Source organism: Eubalaena glacialis, chromosome 8 (genome assembly GCF_028564815.1).
Source record: "Eubalaena glacialis isolate mEubGla1 chromosome 8, mEubGla1.1.hap2.+ XY, whole genome shotgun sequence".
In the NCBI taxonomy this organism is placed as follows: domain Eukaryota; kingdom Metazoa; phylum Chordata; class Mammalia; order Artiodactyla; family Balaenidae; genus Eubalaena; species Eubalaena glacialis.
The window spans coordinates 51140675-51167982 of record NC_083723.1 but is presented as its reverse complement, the minus strand read 5'-3'; the positions used below and the strand labels follow the sequence as shown (position 1 = coordinate 51167982).

At 36.6% G+C, this 27308-nt stretch overlaps 1 protein-coding gene across 5 annotated transcripts in view; it reads right to left on the bottom strand.

Moving 5' to 3' along the window:
- The window catches only part of CROT (carnitine O-octanoyltransferase), a 99624-nt gene that overhangs the window by 44454 nt on the left and 27862 nt on the right, over positions 1 to 27308 (bottom strand). For 3 of the 5 annotated variants that reach the window (XM_061198494.1, XM_061198495.1, XM_061198493.1), the window contains exons 8-17: positions 23360 to 23453; positions 22602 to 22727; positions 20849 to 20950; positions 15440 to 15523; positions 14909 to 15016; positions 14552 to 14682; positions 7560 to 7683; positions 5978 to 6056; positions 5795 to 5888; positions 5554 to 5673 (exon numbers count right to left, since the gene is read on the bottom strand). In XM_061198494.1, coding sequence (XP_061054477.1) covers positions 5554 to 5673; positions 5795 to 5888; positions 5978 to 6056; positions 7560 to 7683; positions 14552 to 14682; positions 14909 to 15016; positions 15440 to 15523; positions 20849 to 20950; positions 22602 to 22727; positions 23360 to 23453 — 1062 coding nt within the window. Of the gene's footprint in view, positions 1 to 4351; positions 5380 to 5553; positions 5674 to 5794; positions 5889 to 5977; positions 6057 to 7559; positions 7684 to 14551; positions 14683 to 14908; positions 15017 to 15439; positions 15524 to 20848; positions 20951 to 22601; positions 22728 to 23359; positions 23454 to 27308 lie in introns of those variants that run through there. The other 2 variants (XM_061198496.1, XM_061198492.1) reach the window with 2 other exon arrangements.

Below are 27308 nucleotides of genomic sequence, written 5' to 3'. Positions count from 1 at the left end.
ACTATTTTGGGTGTATACATAGTAATGACTCATAAATGTACACTTCGAGATCTGACCTCTTTTCTGAGCTCCAAACATATATCCAACTGCCTACTGGCATATTCTCTTGTATATAAATTATAATAAATTCCTGTATTAGCAGAAATCTTGAAGTCACCATGTACAAAACAAAATTGTTGATTCTACCCTAACATGGCCATTGCCCCCCTAATTTTCTCCATCCCAGTAAATGCCACCATCGGAATCAGCAATCCATCAGTAAATCTTACTGGTTCTACCTCCAAAATACCTCTCAAATACCTCCACTGCTCTCCACCCTCAGTATCAACTGCCACGTTCAATGTATCATCCATGCTTCCTGATTTCCTTCATCTCATTCTTGCTCACAGTACGGTCCACCTAATTTATATTGCATGTAACAGCCAAGGATCCTTTTCACATGTAAATCAAATGTAACTTTCATGCTTAAAATTGGTAAAACGCTTCCCATTTTTAGGAGAAAATCCAAACTCCTTAGCATGTTACAAGGCCCTACATCAACTGACCACCCCCACCAAATCAGTATCTCCAGGAGTGCTGTTTTTAAAGTTCTCCAGGTGATTCTCATGTGCACTCAGGGCTGACAACACTGCCCTCCCTACCAGATTTAGCTCCTGTCTACCGCTCTTCAATCTCTTCTTCTACCACCCTCCCACTCAACTGTTAATGTACAGCCATAGTGCCTCTGTCCCTTAGAATTCCAAGCTCTTCCCTACCTTCAGACCTGTATGCTTATGTTAAACAACAAAGTGATTGTGAAACATTTACTGAGTGCAACACATTTATGAGGTATTGTTACAGAGCTGGGGTTACAAAAACAAAGACCATGTTTGTAGGATTGTATTCTAGAAAGGAAAGATAGGTAACATGCAAATAAGTACATATACACACACACACACACACACACACACACACACACACGGTGGTTATAAATGTTAAAATGCAGCAGGTGTGTGTGGGGAAGGGGGGAAAATGCTATTTTAGATGGTCAGGGAAGGCCTCTCAGATGATAGCAAATATCTATCTGAAATAAGGGAGTCATCCTTGCACGTATTTCAAGGAAGAGACTACTAAGCAAAGGAAATCATGACCGTGAAGGCCTTGAGGAGGGCGCTTGCCTGGCATGTTCAAGGTACAAGGGAATCAGGAGCAGCCTGGTAGGAGACAAGGTCAGAGAGGTAGATGAGACCTAGATCATGTAGGGTCTCTCAGGAGGACTCTGGATCTTACGTGAGTGAAAGAAAAAGCCCTCAGAGGGTTCTGAGTAGGAGAACAATATGAGTTGAGTTCCATTTGGCCATCAGGGCTGCTGTGTAGAGAATGGTCTCTAGGGAAGGACAGGTGGAAGCAAGAAGACCGCAGAGAACCTGTTGCAGTGACCTAAGTGGGAGAAGACAGTGGCTCAGCCAGGGTGGCAGAGTTGGAGACAGCAAGCAGAGATCAGATTCTGGAGAGCTGTCTTCCTGGCTATTCGTATGACGAATTCCTTCGCATCCTTAACATCTCAGCTTCATTATCCCTCCCTCACACACCTTCCCTGACCACATACTATATAAAGCAGTGCTCTGTCTCTCTACCAGTTTGTCTCTATTACCACAACAATTTGATTATTTGCTCTACAACATTCATCACTATTTGCAGTTATCCTGCTTATTTGTTTGCTCTTGTTCCTGTTTCCCAAGTACAAAATACTATCTTTAAGACAAGGGTTTTGTCTGCCTTGTGTCCTTAGCACCTAAAACAATCCTTGGCACATTGTAAGTTCTCATTAAATATTTCCTGAATAAGTGAATGGAAACTGTCCCAGGATCATTAAAAACACATTTTTCAAAAAGTCAAAGAGCTGAGGCATATCTGGCTTAAACTCTTATCACTGCATGCAATGTAACATCCATGACTTGTCAGAGAATATGTTAGAATCCTTAGCTATTCTCTGTATATGATGATGATTTTGGACCTGGTAAAGGATAAACATGGCTAATAAGATCCATGTTTAACCTTTATCATTCAACCTTTAATTTGTAGATTAATGTATAGAAACTGAATACTATGGGAATACATCATCTAAGACTTAGATGCCAACAAATAAAAGCACCCCTGGTATGCACAAATCACGCTTGACATGGAGACAGATGATAAAATTTTGAAAAAATAACACTGACTATAAACTCTTTAAAAAAGGAAAAATAGAAAAACAGTACCTTAGAAACTGAACTATGTCACACTTTTTTTTTTTTTTAAACAAGATAGAATTTATTAGAGGGAAGGGTCGCTGCCAGAACAGTGGGCTGACTTCCTATTCCGAACATGTGCTATTAGTCAGTTTTTATAGCCAGAGAACAAAGGAATGGTCCGAGGTGAAAATTTCATTTACTGATTGGTCGAGGCACATATACGTTCCTTCTATAGAGTGGGAGTGGGACAGGGCAGATGCCTTTCCTTATTTGGGACAGGTCCCATCGCCCAGGTGGGCTCAGGAATTTCATAACCATCGCAACATGGTGGGGAGGGTGATTAAGAGTCCAGTAGGGGGTGTGACGCTGAAACGTTTTCAGGCAGGGTGGTCCTTTGTCCTTGAAGTACCCTTGTCCTTGGAGCACCACAGCACAGAGTCTTGCTCACTGGACCACCAGGGAAGTCCCAGGAGGCTGATATTTAGAGAGGAAATTCTGATGGAACATAGATGTTTAAAGGGAATTGCTGTGATGTTTGCCACGTGGTATGCAATGTCACTCTTCTTCCACACCTTCTCCAAAAAATCTTCAGTAAAACTTTATCGCTCCATCATGTACAGCAGACTGGAACTGGTCTCCTAGCATGGCATTTAAACACTGAATGCAGCCTCAGAGTGGACCAAGGGTGAGAGCTCTGGTTACCGTTGGGGGCCTTGCCACATCTGGCCACATCCGATTTTTTTTTTTTTTTAAACATCTTTATTGGAGTATAATTGCTTTAAAATGGTGTGTTAGTTTCTGCTTTATAACAAAGTGAATCAGTTATACATATACATATGTCCCCATATCTCTTCCCTCTTGCATCTCCCTCCCTCCCACCCTCCCTATCCCACCCCTCTAGGTGGTCACAAAGCACCGAGCTGATCTCCCTGTGCTATGCGGCTGCCTCCCACTAGCTATCTATTTTACATTTGGTAGTGTATATATGTCCATGCCACTCTCTCACTTTGTCCCAGCCTACCCTTCCCCCTCCCCATATCCTCAAGTCCATTCTCTAGTAGGTCTGCATCTTTATTCCCGTCTTGCCCCTAGGTTCTTCTGACCATTTTCTTCTTTTTTTTTTTTTTAGATTCCATATATATGTGTTAGCATATGGTATTTTTCTCTTTCTGACTTACTTCACTCTGTATGACAGTCTGTAGGTCCATCCACCTCACTACAAATAACTCAATTTCGTTTCTTTTTATGACTGAGTAATATTCCATTGTATATATGTGCCACATCTTCTTTATCCATTCATCTGTCGATGGACACTTAGGTTGCTTCCATGTCCTGGCTATTGTAAATAGAGCTGCAATGAACATTTTGGTACATGACTCTTTTTGAATTATGGTTTTCTCAGGGTATATACCCAGTAGTGGGATTGCTGGGTCATATGGTAGTTCTATTTTTAGTTTTTTTTTTTTAATTATTTATTTATTTATTTTTATTTTTGGCTGTGCTGGGTCTCCGTTTCTGTGTGAGGGCTTTCTCCAGTTGCGGCAAGCGGGGGCCACTCTTCATCGCGGTGCGCGGGCCTCTATCATGGCCTCTCTTGTTGCGGAGCACAGGCTCCAGACACGCAGGTTCAGTAGTTGTGGCTCACGGGCCCAGTTGCTCCGCAGCATGTGGGATCTTCCCAGACCAGGGCTCAAACTCGTGTCCCCTGCATTGGCAGGCAGATTCTCAACCACTGCGCCACCAGGGAAGCCCTATTTTTAGTTTTTTAAGGAACCTCCATACTGTTCTCCATAGTGGCTGTATCAATTTACATTCCCACCAACAGTGCAAGAGGGTTCTCTTTTCTCCACACCCTCTCCAGCATTTATTGTTTGTAGATTTTTGGATGATGGCCATTTTGACTGGTGTGAGATGATATCGCATTGTAGTTTTGATTTGCATTTCTCTAATGATTAATGATGTTGAGCATTCTTTCATGTGTTTGTTGGAAATCTGTATATCTTCTTTGGAGAAATGTCTATTTAGGTCTTCTGCCCATTTTTGGATTGGGTTGTTTGTTTTTTTGATATTGAGCTGCATGAGCTGCTTGTAAATTTTGGAGATTAATCCTTTGTCAGTTGCTTCATTGGCAAATATTTTCTCCCATTCTGAGGGTTGTCTTTTGGTCTTGTTTATGGTTTCCTTTGCTGTGCAAAAGCCTTTAAGTTTCATTAGGTCCCATTTGTTTATTTTGTTTTTATTTCCATTTCTCTAGGAGGTGGGTCAAAAAGGATCTTGCTGTGATTTATGTCATAGAGTGTTCTGCCTATGTTTTCCTCTAAGAGTTTGATAGTGTCTGGCCTTACATTTAGGTCTTTAATCCATTTTGAGTTTATTTTTGTGTATGGTGTTAGGGAGTGTTCTAATTTCATTCCTTTACAGGTAGCTGTCCAGTTCTCCCAGCACCACTTATTGAAGAGGCTGTGTTTTCTCCACTGTATATTCTTGCCTCCTTTATCAAAGATAAGGTGTCACACATATTATTTTTCCCATTTTTCACATTCCACCTGAAATGCCTCTAAGCCTGCTCTCTTCTTATTCATACAGTGCTATATGTAGCCCCATTATCTTAATTCCCAAGGTCTGACAGACCCCTGTGAAGAGACGGCCAGACTCTGTGAAAGGGGACTTTCCATGCCTTTCTGTCAATTTGCTATTACCTTGTTCTCCACCTCTCTTTCCCCTACCAGGTTTTAGTATTTTCTTTCTCATTCTTTCCACAAATTTAAGTCAAACCCCATACAACCAAAATGAAACGCATCTGAATTGGTAAAACATCCTTTTCTGAACATAAATTAATTTACCTTGTCTCATGTCTTGGTCTCATTAGTATTGTCTATGACTGCACTAACCACCACATATTTACAGACCATCAAATTTTATCTGAACTTGTCATCAAATACCTTGGGTAGAACAAATATGGTACTATGTGTACTGATTTTGGAGGATGATGATGATGTGATCACTGAGTCAACCTGAAACAGTGCTCTGCACAAAACACCTAAAGGACTGATTTGACAAATGTCTCAAAAGCAGGAAAGAGAAACAAATACGCATTAAACGCCTAAGTGGTAAAAAATAATTGCCCATGCAGCAAGTGACAGATGACAACACCATCAGAATCACACTGTAGGAAAGACAAACAAAAGTGAGCACAGTTAAGAATAATAAAGATGTTAAAAAAATAAAATAAAATAAATAAAACACTATTCTAAAAAAAAATTTATAGATGCAAATAAAATATACTAAACTAAAAAATAACAAATAAAAAAATAAAATAAAATAAAAAGAGCAGCCTCACCTGTCATCTCTGATATGATAGAAAAATCCATAGCCATTGCGTACCATGGGAACCACCACTCCCTGGACTCTTAAATAACCAATCAGACTTGTTGAGAGAACAAAGTTTCCACCTCCTCCACTGTATGGCACAAAGAAAGGATATTTTACTAGGCTTACAGAAGCTTACATTGTTTCTGAAAAGCTTTTAACATTCAGGAAGAAAGAAACTGATGAGGTTATAAAACACTACATTATATTACCTTCTGGAGAAAAGTGGGTCTGTAAAGAGTTCTGGAACAGGGAGACATTCCTCTTTTGCTATGAGTGAGAGACCTAACAGATGACGGTCAAATCCTGCAATAAAACCCCAAATCTGAAGTTAGAAAAATGTTTTCAGCACAAGAGAATTTTTTTTTAAGTCAGAAAAAAACCAGTATAAGTACCTTTTCCAGTTGAACAATCTTTCATCATTTTATTATGTTTTGCAAAAGCTTCTAACATCCTGTGCTGCTGCTCAAAAAGCTGTGTTAAAAATCAAGAGATACTTCAATAACAAACTGTACAGAAACCAAACAAAAAACCTGAGCTCAAAGTAATTAGAATTTGGCAGGATTTCCCTTGGGGCACAGTGGTTAAGAATCCGCCCGTCAGTGCAGGGGATACGTGTTCAAGCCCTGGTCCGGAAAGATCCCACATGCCGTGGAGCAACTAAGCCCGTGCGCCACAACTACTGAGCCTGCACTCTAGAGCCCGCAAGCCACAACTACTGAGCCTACGTGCCACAACTACTGAAGCCCGCACGCTTAGAGCCCGTGCTCCACGACAAGAGAAGCCACCGCAATGAGAAGCCCACGCACCGCAACAAAGAGCGGCCCCCACTCGCTGCAACTAGAGAAAGCCCGGGCACAGCAACGAAGACCCAACGCAGCCAAAAAATTCATTCATTAATTAATTTTTTTAAAAAGTAATTAGAATTTGGGTAATTTGGGAGAGAAAAAAGATTCTGAGGAAGACCTTGAGATGTATAACTTTTCTTTTTCCTCACTTCTTCCACTGCCTTTTTTTTTAATTTTTATTTTATATTGGAGTATAGCTGTAAGTTGTTGTGTTAGTTCCAGGTGTACAGCAAAGTGATATAGCTATACATATACATTTATCCACTCTTTTTCAGATTTTTTTTCCCCATTTAGGTTATTATAGAATATTGAGCAGAGTTCCCTGTGCTATACAGCAGGTCCTTGTTGGTCATCTATTTTAAATATAGCAGTGTGTATACGTCAATCCCAAACTTCCAATCTATCCGTCCCCCCTACCCTTACCTACCCTTACCTTTTCCTCTGCCTTTTCTTTCCTATATGCCCTGCAACTTGATTATTTCTTTCCCAGAACAAGAAAATAGAAACTTGTGGGCAGCACTGAAGTGATATTAACAAGTGTAAAGACAGAAGCAATTACGATTTCAAAACTAAAGCATAGTTGTACAAAAATGATAATGAAGCAGCTCTATGAAATTAAAATAAGTTAACATACATAACTATGTCAATCAAAACTAAAGAAACAAATGCAATACCAAAATAGCAGTGGGAAGGAACTACCCTTTTGTGTAAATGCTTAAAGTATAAAACAAAACATATAAAGCTGTACTGGTTCTAATATACAAAAAAAAATCTGATTTCAAAAACGTTCAACCACATCAAGAAAAGCTTCCTTTTAAAGGCACTTTGGGAGAGTCTACATTTTATGGGTGTTATCTAAAGGTAGATCAACAGTAGTGAAATACTCAAGGTGTTGAAGTTACTTTGCCTAGAAAATGACACAAATGGGTTTCTTATCAGGTCTTCCCTGTTTCTTATTCTTTCCAAGTATACACTTCACTGGCAAATGAAGAAATGTTTGAAAGTTTCCAGAAAAAAAAGGTTTGGAAATATTTTACTGACCCAGGGATTTGAAGAAGTTAGTTATTTAAGAGCCAAGTTTCCTTTAGAACAGACAAATTCTGTTAATTGTTTCTTTTCAAATACTCACACTGGTAGAAGGATCCTGCATGGATTGGCACCATCTGACTGCTTCTACCGTACACGATCGCACAGTCTCTGTACGGCCATGATAAAAGTATCTTGTCATAGCTGTTTCATAGCAGCAACCAGGGCTACAAGAAAAAATGAAAATAAGAGAATGTATCAGGAGAAAGAAAATGCTCTAATGTTATTACAAAGAGAGTTTACCTAATAAAGCTGGCTTTGGTCAGAGACTAAGTTCTACAATACAGACTACGATTGAGATTTTCAATAACAAAGAGGCTGTTTTCAGCATCAAAGAGCAAAAAGTACTGCGGCCTGGTATAACAGGAAATGTTTCAAAGGCTTGGCTGCTGTCAGGTTGTGTACATTGGCGTCTGTGGCAGGTGGCCTCTGAGATGCCCCCAGTGATCCCTGCCTCCTGCAGATGCCCTGGTATAACCCCTCAGGCTGCGTGTGGGATGGATTTAGTGTCTTCCTTCTAATGAAAGGAATATGACAAAAGTAAAGAGATGTCACTTCTGAAATCAGGTTACAAAGAGAGCTCTCTCATCTCCTTACTCTGAGGAAAGCCTGCTGCCATGCTGGGAGTTGCCCTGTAGAGAGGCCCAGGTGGCAAGAAACAGAGAGAGGCCTCTGGACAACAGCTTGGGAGGAAATGAACCTTATTAATAACCATGTGAGTGAGACTGTACGCGGATCCTCTTTAAGGGGTGCCTTCAGATGAAGACATGGTCCTGGCTGACACCCTGACTACAACCTGACAAGAGACCTGAAGCCAGAGGCACCCAGCTAAGCTGTGCCTGGACTCCTGACAGACAGAAAATGTGAGTTGATAAATGTTTGTTGTTCTAAGCTACTAAGATACGGGGTAATAGAGTCCTTGGCCCTTAGTTTCCTCCTACAGAACATGAATGACTCTAGAATTAAGTAAAAGCATTATTTAAGAAGTTCCCTAGAATGATGACTGTTTTCCTGGGGTGGAAAATGATATAACAATTTTTGGTACAAAGCTCTCTTACTTTCCTGGTGATAGGAATTTAGAGTTAAGGCAATCAAATGGAAGAGTAAAAGGTCTGAACGTGGGCACTAAGAGTGCTCAAACAGTTTTTTTTCTTTTGGCCGTGACATGCGGCTTCTGGGATCTTAGTTCCCTGACCAGGGATTGAACCCAGGTCCACGGCAGTGAAAGCACCGGGTCTTAACCACTGGACCGCCAGGGAATTCCTGCAAACAGTTATTGAGCCTCCTCTGTTCAGTGTTTCTATAAGACTGTCTCCCTGAGCTGAAATAGTATCCTTTCAAAATGTGAAGGAGAAAGTGTAAATAAAAATTTAAACCACCACTAAAATAGCATTCTTTAAAAAACAAAGATAAAAGCAGTAAGAATGAATGACAAAACATCACTACTCTGCAACCTGTAATGAAATAATAGATCTTGGTAATGATCATCAATGGCCACTAAAACCATTAGGTAAAAAAATCAGGGAGGAAACTTTATAATGGATGTTGGCTAACAACTGAACTCAACCTCAATCTGAACAGGATGCGATAGGAAACAAATAATATTAACTATTTGATTTACTGTTATAAAAAATAATAAAAATAATCGATTACTAGTCTCAAGTTGCCAAATCTAACTACCAGTTTATAGGAAACATGGGAGATAGAACAACAATGTTTAACAGTTTTTTTACTTAAAGGGCAAATACATAAAACAGTAATATAAATTTACGTTAATGGACACACAACGTAAAAAGATGTAATCTGTGATAAAACAAAGAGGGTGGTACAGAGATGGATAAAAGCACAGTGTTTGTATACTATTAAAAGTAAGCTGGTATTATTAAAACTAGGTTGTTATAAATTTAAGATGTTAAATGTAATTTCCAAGGTAGCCATAAAGAAAATGGCTTAAAAAATACAAAGAAAGAATAGGGAAATCAAAATGGTACACTACAAAAAAAAAATCAAAATCACTACTACCAAAAAAGAAAGTAATGGAGGAACTGAAGAACAAAAACATGTAAGCCCTACAGAATACACAGCTAAATGGCAGAATTCTCCCTCCTTATCAGTAACTCTCCAGTCAAAGGCAGAGATTGGCAAGATGAACAAAAAATATCATCTATATACTGTCCACAAGAGATTCTGTTTAGAAACAAAGACAGTAAGAGGTTAAAAGTAAAATGATGAAAAAAGATAGTAACCAAAAGAGAGTTTGAGTGGCTATACAATTTTTTTTCCATTAGGAGTGGCTGTATATATATCAGACAAAATATATTTTAAGTAAAAAGGCTGAATGAGACAAACAGGACATTATTTACTGATAAAAGGTTTAATTCATCAAGATATAACAATTATAAAAATATATGCACCAAACAACAGAGCTATAAGATATATGAAACAAACACTGACAGAATTGAAGAGAGAACTAGACAGCTCTACAACAATAGTTGCAGACTTCAATACCCAACTTTCAATAATGGATAAAACACGTAGAAAGAAGATCTAATAAGGAAAGAGAAGACTTGAACAACACTATAATAACTACACCTAAAAGACATATATAGAATATGCCACTAAGGAACAGCAGAATACAAATTCTTCTCAAGTGCACATAAAACATTCTCCAGGATAGACCATATATTAGGCCACAGGATAAGTCTCAATAAATTTAAAAAGATTGGAATCATACAAAGTATCTTCTTCAATGGCAATGGGATGAAGCTAAAAAGCAGTAACAAGAAAAACTGAAAAATTCACAAATATGTAGAAATAAAACAACAAACTCTTAACCAACTGTTCAGGGAGAAATCACAAGGTAAATTAGAAAATACCTTGTGATGAATGAAAAGTAGAACATACCACAATTTATGGAATAAAGCAAAAGCACTGTTCAGAGGCAAATTTATGGCTCTAAATACTTACATTAAAGAAGAATATCTCAAATCAGTAAACTAACTGCACACCTTAAGGAATTAAAAAAAGAAGAGCAAACTAGCCCCAAAGCCGGCAAAAAAAGAAATTAAGATTACAGTAGAGATAAACAAAATAGAAATGAAAAATAAAGTTAACTAAACCATAAGTTGGTGCTTTGCAAAGATCAACAAAATTGACAAGCTTTTAGCTACAGTAAGGAAAAAAAGGGAGAAGACTCCAATTACTACAATCAACTGTGAGAAAGACGGCATTACTAATGACTTTACAGAAATAAAAAGGATTGTAAGAGAATATTATGAACAACTGTATACAATAAATTGGATAGCTTAGATGAAATGGACATATCCTGAGAAACACACAAACTACCAAATCTAACTCAAGAAAAAATAGAAATCTGACTAGATGTATAACAAGTAACAAGATGAATGAGCAATCAAAAACCTCCCAACAAAGGTAAGTCCTGGACCAGATGGCTTCACTGATGAAATCTAATACTTACAGAATTAACACCAATCCTTCTCAAACTCTTCCAAAAACACTGGCGAGGAGGGACCATTTCCTTACTCATAATATGAGGCCAGCATTACCCTGATACCAAAACCAGGCAAAGACACTGCAAGAAAAGACACTGCAAAAAAAGACACTATAGACCAATATCCATTATGAATATAGATGCAAAAATCCTCAACAAATTACTAGCAAACTGAATTCAGCAGCAGATTCAAAGGCTGATACACCATGACCAAGTGGGATTCATCCCAGGAATGCAAGGATGGTTCAACAAATGAAAATCAATGTAAAATACTACATTAATAGAATGAAAAAAAGACCTATATGATCATCGCAACTGATATAGAAAAAGCCTTTGACAAAATCCAACCTATCTCTATTCACAGATATGTGGTCTTATACATAAAACGCTAAAGAGTCCACAAAAAAACTGTTAGAGCTAATAAACGAATTCAGCAGTTTCAGGATATAAAGTCAACATGCAAAAATCAGTTGCATTTCCATACACCAGCAATAAATAATCTGAAAAGAAAATCAAGAAAACAATTTACAACAGCATCAAAAAGAATCAAATACTTAGGATTAAGTTTAACCAAGGAGGCAAAAAGACCTGTACACCAAAAACTACAAAACATTGAAAGAAATTTAAAAAGACATAAATAAATGCAAAGGGGCCCCATGTTCATGGATTAGAAGACTTAACATTGTTAAGATGACAATACTACTAAAAGAGATTTACAGATGCAACGCAATCTCTATCAAAATCCCAACGACATTTTTACAAAAATGGGAAAACCCATCCTAAAATTCATATGGAATTTCAAGGAACCCAGAGTTGCCAGAACAATCTTCTTTTCAAGAACGAAGGTGAAGGGGACTTCCCTGGTGGTCCAGTGGTAGAGAATCTGCCTTCCAATGCAGGGCACGCAGGTTCAATCCCTGGTCAGGGAACTAAGATCCCACATGCCCTGGGGCAACTAAGCCCGTGTGCCACAACTACTGAGTTCACGTGCCTCAACTAGAGAGACTGCATGCTGCAAACTACAGAGCCCGCGCGCCCTGGAGCCTGCACGCCACAACTAGAGAAGAGAAAACCCACATGCCACAACTAGAGAGAAGCCCGCGTGCCACAACGAAGAGCCCACGCACCTCACAGCAAAGATCCCGCATGTGTCAATGAAGGTCCCGCATGCCGCAACTAAGATCCGACACAGCCAAAAATAATAAATAAAATAAATAAATAAATAATAAATAAATCTTAAAAAAAAAAGAACAAAGGTGAAGTACTCATTAGTTCCAGATTTCAAAACTTACTGCAAAGCTACAATAATCAAAACAGTGTTGTATGAACACAAGAAGAGACACACTGAACAACACATTGACCCAGAAACAAACCCTCACATCTATGGTCAATTGATTTTGGACAGGAGTGTCAAGACCACTCAATAGGGAAAGGACAGTCTCTTCACAAATAATGCTAAGAAAACTGGATATCCATACGCAAAAGAGTGAATTTTGATCCTTACCATACCCCCTACACAAAAATTAACTCAAATTGGATCAAAGACCTAAAGTAAGAGCTAAAACTATAAAACTCTTAGAAGAAAACATACGGGGAAAGTTTTGTAATACTGGATTTGGCAATGATTTCTTGGATATGACACCAAAAGCACAGGCAACAAATGAAATAAACAGATAAATTGGACTTCAAAATTTAAAACTTTGTGCATCAAAGCATACTATCAAGAGAATGAAAAGACAACCTGCAGAATGAGAGAAAATATTTGCAAAACACCTATCTGATAAGGGTTTCGTATCTACAATACATAAAGAACCCTTAAAACTCAACAACAAAATGACAACCGAATTACCAAATGCACAAAGGATTTAAATAGACATTTTGCCAAAGAAGATATACAAATGGCCAATAAACACATGAAGATATTCAACCTCATTAGTCATTAAGGAAATGCAAATAAAAACCACAATGAGATACCACTTCACAAGTACTCTGGATGGCTTTTTTTTTTTTTAAACAGAAAAGTAAGTGTTGGCAAGGATGTGGAACAATTGTACATTACTTTGTATATTGCTGGTGGGAATGTAAAAATGGTATCCACTGTGGAAAACAGTTGGGCAATTCCTCAAAAAGTTAAACAGAATTACCACACAGCCCAGCAATTCCACTCCTAGTTATTGACTCAAAAGAATTGAAAACAGGGATTCAAACCAATACACGTATGTGAAAGTTCACAGCAGTGTTATTCACAGTAGCCAAAAGGCAGAAACAACCCAAGCGTTTATCAACAGATGAATGGATAAACAAAATGTGGTATATTCATACAATGGAATATTATTCAGCCATAAAAGGACAAACATTGAAAATACTATCCTAAGTGAAATAAGCCAGATACAAAAGAACAAATAATGTATAATTCCACTTAGAGGAAATATCCAAAACAGGCGAATTCATACAGACAGAAAGTGGATTAGAGACTACCAGGGGTTGGGATAGAAGACAGAATAGGAAATTTTTGCTTAATGAGTACAGAGTTTCTGTTTGGGGTGGTTAAAAAAAAGTTTGGAAATAGATGTGGTGATGGTTGCACAACACAGTCGATGTAATTAATGCCACTGGATTATATACTTAAAAATAGTTAAAATGGCAAGTTTTATTTTATTTATATTTGACCACAATAAAAGAAGATAATTGACTGTTGAAGGCAAAAATAGTAGTGCATCATGAGGTTGTTAACATATGTACAAGTATAATGTATGACAACAATAGCACAAAGAATGAGGTAAGCATAATAGAAGCATTCTGTTTTAAGGTTCTTTCATTATACTTTAAGTGGAAAATATTTGAAGGTAGATTGCAAGTTTAAAGATGTATTTTGTAAAACCCTACCAATAGAAGAAAAAAAAACAGTGTAGCTGATAATGGAGATAAAAGGAACAATAAAAAAACCTAGGAATTCAAAAGAAGATAAAAAAACAAAGAAGAAACAAAAAATAGATGGGATAAAGAGAAACAGCATGACTGTAGACTTAAACCCAACCTTATTGATAATTATATTAAATGTAAATGATCTAAACACCCCATTTGCAGATACATATTCTCAGATAAAATTTTAAAAAGGAAGATCAAGGAGCTTCCACTTCTGCTTAGGATGTAGAAAGTCATAACATACCATCTCTCCTATCCTAAAAATGAGTAAAGACTGTCTAATCTATAAAACTCTTTTCATGAACCCACTTGAAAACAGGCTGCAAGAAAACCAAGTGATCTGAATTCCAAAGAACGACAAATCTCTCTCAGAAGAGAGCAGGCACTTCAAAAGTATCAAGGTAATGAAAAACAAGGAAAGACTGTTAAAGTGTCACAGATGGAAACTCTAATAACACTGTTGATGAAAGTACAAATTAGGGCACAGTGCCAACTGGGAAAAACGTAAGAAAAAACACTGGGGAGTTACGACAGAATAGCTACAGTAAAGACAGCCTTGGACTTCAAGACTCTGAAAATGGAAAATGAATGGTTCTCACCGTCCATGAAGTCTATAATAGGCCAGCTGAAGTGCCAGCTGAACAAAGGTATCAGGGTGAAGCTTCTTCTTCTTGGTTAGCTTCTTGCCAAAAGACGTAAAGGCATAGACCAAAAGCTGCAGATCAGATGCCTAACAAAAAGAATTAAATACAAACAGTGAAAGAACACCTAAGGAGAATACCCCAATGATAACCAAAATATCATTTGCATTAAAATAATCATCAGACATAAATAAAGGTATTAAAGTTGTAATTTTTAAACGTTTTATGCTGTCATACTTGGATGATAGCCAAATATTCATATATAGTAGTTATAAGATAAAGTATTACTATCAAAGAGAAAAGTGAAAAATCTACCTGCTTGAAATATTGGGCTTTAGCTTGGTTGATGTCATTTAATACTTTTTCATCCACAGTGAAAACAAGCTCCTCTGGAAGTGGTATATCCCGTACTTTATCTGAACCCTGAAAATAGGGAAAACTTAAAAATATTATATCTATAAAAATATGAGGAGGGCTTCCCTAGTGGCACAGTGGTTAAGAATCTGCCTGCCAATGCAGGGGACACAGGTTCGAGCCCTGGTCTGGGAAGATCCCACATGCCGCGGAGCAACTAAGCCCGTGCACCACAACTACTCAGCCTGCACTCTAGAACCTGCGAGCCACAACTACTGAAGCCTGTGCGCCTAGAGCCCGTGCTCCGCAACAAGAGAAGCCACCACAATGAGAAGCCCACGCACCGCAACGAAGAGTAGCCCCCACTCACCGCAACTAGAGAAAGCCCGCACGCAGCAACGAAGACCCAACGCAGCCAAAAATAAAATAAATAAAATAAATTTATAAAAAAAATTATGAGGAGAAAGGGATGAAATATTTGTTCTAACATACCGTCCATCTTCCTTCACTCTCAAAAATTTTCTGATCAACATAATAGCTGATGCTTACGATAACCATTGCATCATAAGGAGCATGCTAAAATGAAAATACACAAGATTTTGAATAAGTTTTGTAAGTTAAAACTTGACCCATCCTTAAAAAACTAAAAATAGAAGTACCATACGACCCAGCAATCCCACTACTGGGCATATACCCTGAGAAAAGAATAATTCAAAAAGAGTCATGTACCACAATGTTCACTGCAACTCTATTTACAATAGCCAGGACATGGAAGCAACCTAAGTGTCCATCGACAGATGAATGGATAAAGAAGATGTGGCACATATATACGATGAATATTACTCAGCCATAAAAAGAAATGAAACTGAGTTATTTGTAGTGAGGTGGATGGACCTAGAGTCTGTCATACAGAGTGAAGTAAGTCAGAAAGAGAAAAACAAATACCGTATGCTGACACATATATATGGAATCTAAAAAAAAAAAAAAAAAAAAAATTGGTTCTGAAGAACCTAGGGGTAGGGCAGGAATAAAGACACACATGTAGAGAATGGACTTGAGGACACGGGGAGGGGGAATGGTAAGCTGGGACGAAGGATGAAGTGAGAGAGTGGCATGGACATATATACACTACCAGATGTAAAATAGATAGCTAGTGGGAAGCAGCTGCATAGCACAGGGAGATCAGCTCAGTGCTTTGTGACCACCTAGAGGGGTGGGATAGGGAGGGTGGGAGGGAGACGCAAGAGGGAGGAGATATGGGGATATATGTATATGTGTACCTGATTCACTCTGTTATAAAGCAAAAACTAACACACCATTGTAAAGCAATTATACTCCAATAAAGATGTTAAAAAAATTTTTAAATTTTAAAAAATGGAAAAGTAAATAAATAAAAATTAGAGAAAATAAAAAATAAAAAATAAAGTATCTCTTTAAATTTTTACTATATAAAAGTGGAAGACATTGAAGGGTTATGAACAGAGCACTGACATGATTTGTCTTACAATTTAAAAGGATCACTCTGATGGTTGTGTTGAGTTAAAAAGATAGTGTAATAGGAAATGAACAGCATTATGCATTTGGCAAAACCATGAAGTTGTACAACATAAATAGTGAAACAATGTAAACTATGTAATTCAGTTAATAATAATGTATCAGTATTGGTTCATCAAATGTAACAACCTATACCAATGCAAGATATCAATGAAAGGAAAAATGGGGTGCAGGAGAGAGAACAAGTGAGCACTTTGTACTTTCTGCTTAATTTTCCTGTAAATCTGGAATTTGCTCTAAAAAGTAAAGTCTACTAATTAAAAAAAGAACAACAAAAAAACGTGACCCAATATTTTATTTTCACCTTCCCTCCACTCTTAACACATAATAAAATGCAGAATTCTCAAATGCCTCACCTTGTAATGATAAAGGGATGGATATTCCACAGTATAATAAGTAACTGATGTATTTTATTTTCTGAGAAAGAACAAATATTTAAAGTCGGAAGCACCTAATTAGGGCTCTTGAGGTAATGGGAAGGGATGTAAACATGAATAATCTAGAGAAAATAATTGCTATTTGTATTGGAAGTCAAAGGAGGTATACATATGTACATATACAATGCTAAAATGTCCTGGAATTGTAAAAGCACTATGGAAAAGCAGATGGGGGTGGCAGACTAAATCTGAAGGCTAAATGGAGGACGGGTACGAACTTCTTTTGGTAAACACACAGTCCACTAGATAAGTATTTAAAAGCATAATGATTTTGTGTACATATCTATAAGAGTGTTCAATGTGGCAGAAATAATTCTCAATGTTTAAGGAATGTGGGAAAGATGCGCTGCGTTACAGGGATGTCATAGTTTTGACAGCTGTATTTAGAGAAAGGAACTGTGGCTAGTGAATTTTCCCATCATTTATTCTGGAGGATAAACTTTTTGCCTTATCTTCTCCATGTTCTTTTGATGACAGTTACATCACATGGGGTTTTTTCCCCTCTGGGTTAAGGCTACCACTTTACATTACACACAATTACCATTCATGAACTGAAAGCGACACCGCTAGCCTTGGAGAGAAAGAAGGGAGGTTTAAGATATGAATCCAGCACACTTGGGCCCAGTTTCAGAGGGTGTAATTAGGTGTCTTAAATATCGCCTTAACACTACACAGCTTTGCTGCCCTGTATTACGGCCCCATGGAGCCTAGAAACACGGTATACCGTTACCAGGTAAGCAGCTACCAAAGCACCAGGAAGGGCTTACTAGGGAGGTCAGTACAAGATGCAAGAGCGGTTCATCCCGCCTGCCAGCAACAGCACATATAACAAGACTCAAAGGTCATGGACAAGACCCTTTTCTAACAGCATCTCACAACTGTGTAGTACTTTGTAGCTTTACAAAGAACTTTCACAGATATTGCATATATTATTTCATTGAAGACAACAGTATTATACTGGAACCAGTAAGAAAGAGCATGACTGAAAGATATAAATCTCTATGACTTATAATTTTATCCATTCATCTCCTGGCGGAAAGTTAATCATCAATTTAAAAAAAAAAACGTTAGGAAATAGAAAAAATTCAAACGCTTTCCTGATGCTTTATTTGTTCACGTAAGTTTTATCTTTTTTTTTCATTTATATGGAGGCAATATGTGTAATATACTGTTTAATAATGTGGACTTTGGTTCTGAGTCCAAACCTTACTACTTACTAGCTACATAAGTAAGTTAAGTTCTCAAGTAAGTTACTTGAGAAAGTTACTTAATTCTTTAAGTAAACTGCCTCATCTGTTAGTAGGGAAAACAATACCTAGTCGCATACAGCAGCTGTGAAAAATGATTTTAATAATGCTTATAAAGTACTTACTACAGATCCTGGCCCACAGCAATAATTAGTAACTACTGTTATTAACAACTAATGTTTATTACATGCTTCCTATGTACTTCTACAAAAGCCTACAACAAAGCCTATATAAGGAAGACAAAATAGTTGACCCCAGGATTTTAAATCCCAACAGGGAAATGCTATTATGTAATATAATCACAGAAGTATATATACAAGCACCAATGGAAGAGAACAGCAATATGAATTTGGATTAAGAACAACTTAACTTTACAGTATATATACTTTACTAATAATGTTTTACATTGGTTAAATAGCACTTTCAGTAATCATTGTAGGTTGCAAGGGGAACCTACATGGAATTTTAAAAGCATACTGTCAAGTGGAGATCATCAGATCAATCTGATAAGTATATGGGTGACAATGCATACACATGAAACATGTCCATACACTTTACTACAGGAAAGCATTTCAGTTGTGCAAAGATATATGCTCATTATGGGACCAGTATTTTTATTCAAAGATAGAAACATCATTAAAGTTATTTTCTCCTTAATTTGAGCAAACAGCAGGATGTTGATGCCATCAGTAAAAATCCAAGTAGTGCAAGGCGGTTTTTTTAGGGGGTTGGGAGTGAGGGAGGAAAGCAAGATGATGAGAGTAACTAACCCTTACGTAACAATGTAACATCATTTTGGACAATTTAACACATGGTGAAACAAAACTCACAAGATGAGAATAATAGGTAAAAACTGGAAAAATATAACTGCAAGCTACCTATGTAGAAATGGTCAATGAAACTATTAAACCAGAGAAAAGAGCAGACACAGGGGAAAATGGTTATGAATAATATTAAGCTCAGTTTTAGAATCCGGAGACAGGAAAAGGCTGTTAGGAGGTTGAAGGCAGTGTCAGATGCATATGAAGAAGAGGGTAACCAACTGCAGCTGACAAGTCAACGAGAAATGGAGGGAAGAGGCCAGAAGGTAGTTAGCTACTTTACGAAGGACAGACAGGGAATAGTGAGGCTATGAACCAAACTGAGGAGGTCAAGAAGAATCAAACAAGGAGCTGAAGAGAAAAAAGCTGAGGCAAGTAACACAAAATCTTTTGTCAACACTGGACTCGTAAGGAAGAGGACAGACAACAAATCTTCAAAATGACTCACGGCAACCTTTCACCCTGATGATTTACTGTAGAAGACATTCTATTACCTGCACATTAACCACACCACCTTCCTCGGCAATAACAGCTACTTTATTTTTCTTTAGGCAATCAGCACACATCTCTGTGGTGGTTTGAATGAGTGATTCTACCAGCTAGGTCCCAAGGTTTGGTATGTGACCCAGGCCAGGCGAATCAGAGCAGCTAACTCCCTGGAATGTGCATGATTCACACAGGCCAATACAACCAATGAGCATTATTCCCACGTCTTTTGCTGGAACCACTGGGGTTTAAAAAAAAAAAAAAAGCTGGCTATTTCCATGGAGAACACTAATCTACGAGGAGAGCTGTGAAAACATGAGACTGTAGGTACAACCATCACATGGTGTAGTCTACATAAAAATAAAGCCAAACATAGGAAAGTAATGCCAAAAATTGGAGAGAGAAATTTCTAATGAAAGCATCTGGACACTGGAAGTCAGCATTACCCAAATTTAGCTGTACCCCTATGCCATAAATACCTTTGTAAGCTAATGCCAGTTTGACTTAGGTTTCTATCACCTAAAACTGAATAAATACTGATTAATACAACTATTGAACCCAGATCAACGTAACAGGATTTTTTTTAGTATCTTACAGTCCCTAAATATCAATACTTTGGAGGAAAGCCCCCAAATACAAACAAAAAATCTTCCTCATACTACTTTATACCAAATCATATACTTTATGAAAAGTATTATAATGAGGTTATAAGTATATATTGCAATTCTGACTTAGGTTGATTTTTTAATTTTCTTGGTTCATAGACCTCCTGAATGTCCATCAGAAAATGGCAAAGTAGAGCTAATGAAGACAACCATGGGAGAACAGAAAAGAAACAAGAAAAGTTGTGTGTGTGTATGCATGTGCTTGTTTTATGAAGAAGGTAAAAAATGGTATTCAGTACCAGACATTTTAATATCCAGAAGTAAATAATGTTCCAAAGATCATGTGTCATTTTTTTTTACAAGGTTACAAAATTACTAGGTAAATGTAGAAATATAATCACAAACATTTCTCTGTGCATAGAACATATACTAATGCTATATCTTTTAAAATAGGTTGTAATTTTCAACAACAGGTAACAGTGGATTTTAAAAGAGCTTATACTACATAAAAATGCAAGCAAATTCCACTTTACAGATACACACCACACTGTTATCCTGACTACAGATGAAAATAATTTGTCCTATACTCTATTTTCACTGAGAATTCATAACTAAACCTTTTACTCTAATGCCATAAAGCTAAATAAGTGTCTGCTTATTCTACCACAGGACAGCGTAAGTATTCTAGATTACTGCCATTAAATTAACCTAAAAGAGTAAAAGGAAAAAATAATTTCAGTAGTTTACTTACATCACAATTACAGCCAAATACTCCATTAGAAAAGGAAATCAAGTTATAAGATTTGTCACCCCAGCGTACTGTTGGATCTCCAGTAAGAACCTTTGTAGCAACCTAAAATAAATGTAATATTTCCAAATTTAAAGGATTTTAATATTGGTTTTTAACTATTTATATCTTAAATACACACAAACACACACATACACACACACACACACACACACACACACACACACATGATCTCACTTTTCCTCTTCAGGTAAACCAAATTTAATAAAATGTTAGTTATACTCAAGAGATAATAATTCTGGCCCTGACTTTAAATAGTACTCAAAATCCAAGAAATTCTACCAGAAAAGAGAATTATGGTACAACATTCATGAATGTTTAGAGAATATACAATTGAAAGGACAAGGCTTTTGCAACTTGAACAGGATAAGAGGCATTGATAAGTTTAGTCATTAAAGTCTAGTTACAAGAAAAATATTTCAAGAATTCATATCCTACTAAGCCAGTTTCTCAAATGGTAAGTTTTGGCCACAAGTGAGTCATGAAACCACAGTAAACATTCTTTACAAGAAAGAATAAAACAGAACATAAATATCAGAGTACATCGCAGATAGTCAAAGTAATTATTACTGTTTTGTGAAACTTCTATTATGTACGTATGTGTAAGTGTGCACACGCTTGTGTGCGCGCGTGTGTGTGTGTAATGGGCTGCAATCTAAATATGCCTAACTGTAGACTGCAGCAAAAAAGTTTGAGCAACACTTCATTAAAACACATTCTTCCTCAAGAAGCTTGTTGATTCTACTTAAAAAAAAATGCAGCTAAGGAAGAGGAAAAATTGTTTTCTAGCTACAAGGTTTTTCAATCCTATATTATTTTATTTCTATCATTTAATATTGATGAATGTATTATGAAGTAACTTCAGTGTTTCAAAAGACTCTGAGATTCCTACAAATATGACTACTACCTTTTATTTTTTTCCCAGGAAATGATATTGCCCCAGAAAAAAAAAAGTAGTCCACAATTACCCTTAAATTCACTAAAGTCAGCGTGTTCTATAAAACCAAATGATAAAATAAATCACAAGAATGATATAATTCTTAGGACAGACCTCACCAACTAAGGTATCAAGGCCCACCGTTGTGGGTTATAGGTAGGTTCTCATGTCACCTTTGGTATGAAATCTCATTTAGCCCAGCATCTTATGCAAATTTCCTGTATATATAATCAATGAAAAGGTTGGGAACCACTGACATCTGATAAGCAAATAATAGACATACTTCTTTAAACAACATATAAGATATGTCTAAATGGAGCTAAACAATGTGGCAAGAATTTACAGAGCATTATTTATGTATAATCTTCATTTGATATGTGTGTCTCTGTGTGTGTGTGTATATATATATATAGCTAAGAAAATGTTTTAAGAGCCTGCATTAAATATTTATATTTTATGACTTAGTATTTGCACTTTCTTTTCTTAGCTGCCCCATTCTAAGAGAGAAGATGTTTCCAAGATGCAGGAAACAACTGTCTTCACAATTATGTTTCACAGTGGTTTTATGGGTATATATTTCAAACTCAGTAAGTTGTATACATTAAATATGTACAGCTTTTTGTATGTCAATTATACCTTAATAAAGTGGTTTAAAAAAAAAAAGCTTGTATGTAACAAAATTCTTCTCATGTTCAATTTACACAAGAGTCCTCCAGAAAAATCTGTGGGAAGAAATAACAAAATAAGATAGTTGAATACCTGAGAATAATCTTCCGGTGTTACACGTGGACTGCCATCATCTAAACAAAATACCAGTAAACTGCTCTGAATTTTTTCTAACATAGTCAAGTTCTCTGGATTAAGACTAATCAAATATTCTCGTGCCTAAAGGGCAAAGAGATAATAATAAAATGTTACAAATTAAATACAAAATATCCAGAAAATCTCAATAGGTTCTCAAAAAGTTACGGAAAAGGTTCATCAAGAAAAGTGTGAATTCAAGGACCTCTCTGTTGACTCCTGAACAGGTTTTTCCTCCAACTGCATCGCTGGTCCCTATACTTGTGCTACTAAATGCATAAAGGTATAAAGTTATGCCACCCCCTAGATTTTCTCTAATAGTTTAATATTGTACAATGTATTTAATGCTGCTTAAAGCTGTCTGTCCATTCATCTTTATTTCAAAAATCTGAACAAAGGGACAGCATATACTTGAGCTCAGTGTTTGAAATTTAAATGTAAATAAAATAAAAATAGCATACCCTCACCCCAAAAGTGTAAATTATAGTTAATAATATTGTATTGCATATTTGAAAGCTTCTAGAGAGTATATCTTAAAAGTTCTCAGGACAAAAAAATGTATTTTTTAGTTTTCTGTATGGTGATGGACGCTAACTAGACTTACTGTGATGATTATTTCTCAATATATACAAACATTGAATCCTTATGTTGTATAGTTGAATATAATTTTGTAAGTCAATTATACCTCAAAAGAAAAGAAAAATGTAAATTATAACCTTAGCCCATCGAGTTCGCTCCTCACTAGTTAACGCTGCCACCCCAGGTCCATCAGGTTCACGACGGCACTTCTTTTGGATGTATGTCAATTGCCTTTGGAAGATTAAATAAAGAGGATTCAAAACGAGCACAGGCGGGATCACTAGCTACTTTGGCCTCTAACAGGTTATAAAGTTTATACGTATTTAAATGTTTTGATATATTATCCAAAGAAAGAGGTTATGGTCTCAACAGCAATGGAGTTATTTCCTACCCATCTTTTTTTTTTTAAGTGATTATGTGACCTGTTAATACCGTAAGTATACTTGACAAATCTCACAAATATTATGTACATTTTATCTAACTAAAAACTATGTGTATATATTAACAGAGGACTTATTCTATACCCAATTAATACTTAGGCTTAACCCCCAAAATAGAAATACCATGTAGTTAGTTTTAAATGTTTTCACATATGCCATTCTTACTTAAAGTCATTACAAAGACTATTAGCTAAGGATAAATTATTTCCCCCCATAGCATTCTATAATCCTAGTCTGATGAGTTTCATGTATCTTTAAACATATAGCAGGTAAATAACAGGGTTCTTCCACAAAGAAATTTTCATCAAAAATCCACAGCTTATTTTCATCCCTACCCCATAAGATATGCTAAGAAATTACTTCAATTTAAATGCTTCCACAGGTTTCTTAGAAAGTGAGCTAATGTAGCTTAATAAATGGTCAAAAGGCACCACTAGTAGCCATCCCTTATTTGTGACTTTATCATTCAAGGAATGAATTCCTTGCTGCAAAATTCCTCCCTCTTTATTTGAAACTAATGGTGTCCTGTGGAGCAGATGAGGCCTTCTATACCAAACAATCTGCATCTACGGTGGGAGCAACTTGCCTTATCTCTTCCTGCTTACTTGTCTTTGCTAACTCTGATTTTGCTTCAATTACAAATAAAGCTTACAGAGTTGGTGGTTACATGGCGGCCATAGTAACTAGGATAAATTCTGAATGCTTAAGGAATTAAATCTACCTCACTGTTTTTCTCCATATGGTATGAGTTGCTGCCCTTCCCTTACCACCTGAGAGCACCAGTTTTGACTATGAGACTTTTCCCCACTCCCTGATATAGCCATTTTAATATTCAGTGGGAAAGGACCACGTCATAAAAAAACAGTCATTATCAGAGAGAAATCACCAGGAAAAATGTATCAAACCTGAAATGACATTTTAAGTTTGATAATAAAAGTTCAGATAGTAACTGCCAAATCTTCACCATTAAGAAGTCCATCCTACCTAAAGTGATCTACAGATTCAAGGCAACCCCTATTAAAATCCGATGGCATTTTTCACAGAAACAGGAAAAAAAATCCTAAAATTCATATGGTGCCACAAAAAACTCCAAACAGACAAAGCAGTTTTAAGCAAGAAGAACAATGCTGGAGGCATCACACTTCCTGGTTTCAAAATATATTACAGAGCTTCAGTAATCAAAATAGTATGGCACAAATAACAGACATACAGGTCAATGGAACACAATAGAGAGCCTAGAAATAAATCCACTTACATACAGTCAACTGAGGTGCCAAGGAAGCCAAGAATACACAATGGGAAAAGGATAGCCCCTTAAATAAACAGTGTTGGGAAAATTACCACATACAAAAGAATGAAACTGGACCCTTATCTTACACCATACAGAAAAATCAATTCAAAATAGATTAAAGGCTTAAATGAAACCTGAAACAATAAAATAAATAAATAAACCTGAAACAATAAAACTCCTGGAAGAAAACATGGGAAAAAATGCTTCTAGACATTGACCTTAGAAAGCATTTCTTAGACATGATACCAAAAGCGCAGGCAACAAAAGTAAAAACAGACAAGTAGAATTACATCAAACTAAAAGCTTCAGCACAGTGAACAACTAAGTGAAAAGGCAACCTACAGAATATGAGAAAATACTTGCAAACCATACATCTGATAAGAGGTTAATATTCAAGGAACTCCTACAATTTAATAGCAAAAAACCAAACAACCTGATTAAAAAATGGGCAAAGGGAATGAATAGACATTTCTCCAAAGAAGATATAAAAATGGCCAACAGGTATATGAAAAGGTGCTCAACATCACTAATCATCAGGGAAATGTAAGTAAAAACCACAATGAGATATTACCTCATTCCTGTCAGAATGGCTATTAACAAAAAGATAAGCGATAACAAGTGTTGACGATGATGTGGAGAAAAGGGAACCCTTCTGCACTGTTGGCGGGACTCTCAATTGGTGCAGCCACTATAGAAAACTATGGAGGTTCCTCAAGAAATTAAAAATAGAAATACTATATGATCCAGCAATCTGTGTATATATCCAAAGGAACTGAAATCAGGATCTTAAAGAGACATCTGCATTCCCATGTTCCTTGCAGCATTATTCACAATAACCAAGAGGCAAAAGCAACTTAAATATTCAACGATGGGATGAATAGATAAACGAGATGTGATATACACATACAAACGGAATTTTATTCTACCTTAAAAAAGAAAGAAATCCCACCACTTGCAACAATGTGAATGAACCTGGAGGACACTACCCTAAGTGAAATATGCTAAACACAGAAGGACAAATACTGCATAGTATCACTTATATGTGGAATCTAAAATAGTCAGACTCTTAGAAGCAGAATAGAATGGTGGGTGCCAGGGGCGGATCTAAGGAGGAAATGAGGAGGCATTAGTCAAAGGACAGAAAGTTTCAGTTATATAAGATGAGTAAGTCCTAGAGAACTACTGTACAGCATAGTTCCTGTAGTTAATGATACTGTACTGTACACTTAAAAATTTGCTAAAAGGGGAGATCTTAACGTAAGTGTTCTTACCACAAAAAAAATTATTAAAAATAAATTAAGAGGGCAGGACACCTTTGGAGGTAATGAATATGTTTAGGATATAGATTGTGGTGATAGTTTCATCAGTGTATACTTATCTCCAAACTCATCCAGTTGTACACAATAAATATGTACAGCTTTCTGTGTGTCAATCATACCTCAAAAGTGGTTTAAAAATAACTTCTCTATTCATATAAAAAAAGAGGTACAGATTTGGTAACTAAAATAACCCCTCTTTTCCTTTAATTTGGCTATCTATGTACCTGTTTTCAGCTACACATGCAATTTTTGATATTTAAAAGCACAAAGATTTGTATTAACAATATTTATATTTCAGAATCACACACTTTTAAAATATTCTACCCTTGATATGTCCTCACAATCTTGTTTCTGCCTTCATTACTTCCCACTCATTCTTTAATTTACCGTAATCGGGTTTTGTCCTCCAGTGATTATCTTGAAAGTACGTTTCTGAATGTTACCAATGGCATCCCATAAAACATAGCAGCTTTATCTCAGTCTTATTTTCCTCACTGCAGAGTGTTTAACACCCAGGAGTCCATCTTAAAATTCTCTCTGCCTTGGCTTTTGTAGCACTGTTCCACTGTGGTCTCCCTAACTCACCGAGTACTGGGTCTTTTTCACTAACCATTTGTGCTCGTTCCACTGTCAAATGTGTATTTCACCAAATTTCTCTCACTGCCCTCCCCCAACCTCTTCTACAAGTTTCTCCTTTGGTAATTTCATCCACTACTTTAATAGCTTCAACCATTGCCTTTATATAGGACGCAACGAAATCTCTAACTTCAACCCCATTTTCTCTCTAAATTTCTGGTACCAAATTTCCAAATGCTTATTGGATATATCTACCTCGATTTCTGTCAACATTCCCAATTAAATTTGGAATTTAAAAATTATCTCTCTGACCCCTCCTTATTAATACAAATTTTTAAAAAATTGATCTTAGAGGAACACATAGGTATAAATCCTCATGACCTTGGATCAGGCAATGGTTTCTAAGATATGACACTAAAAGCACAAGTAACAAAAGAATAGATAAATTAGACTTGGTCAA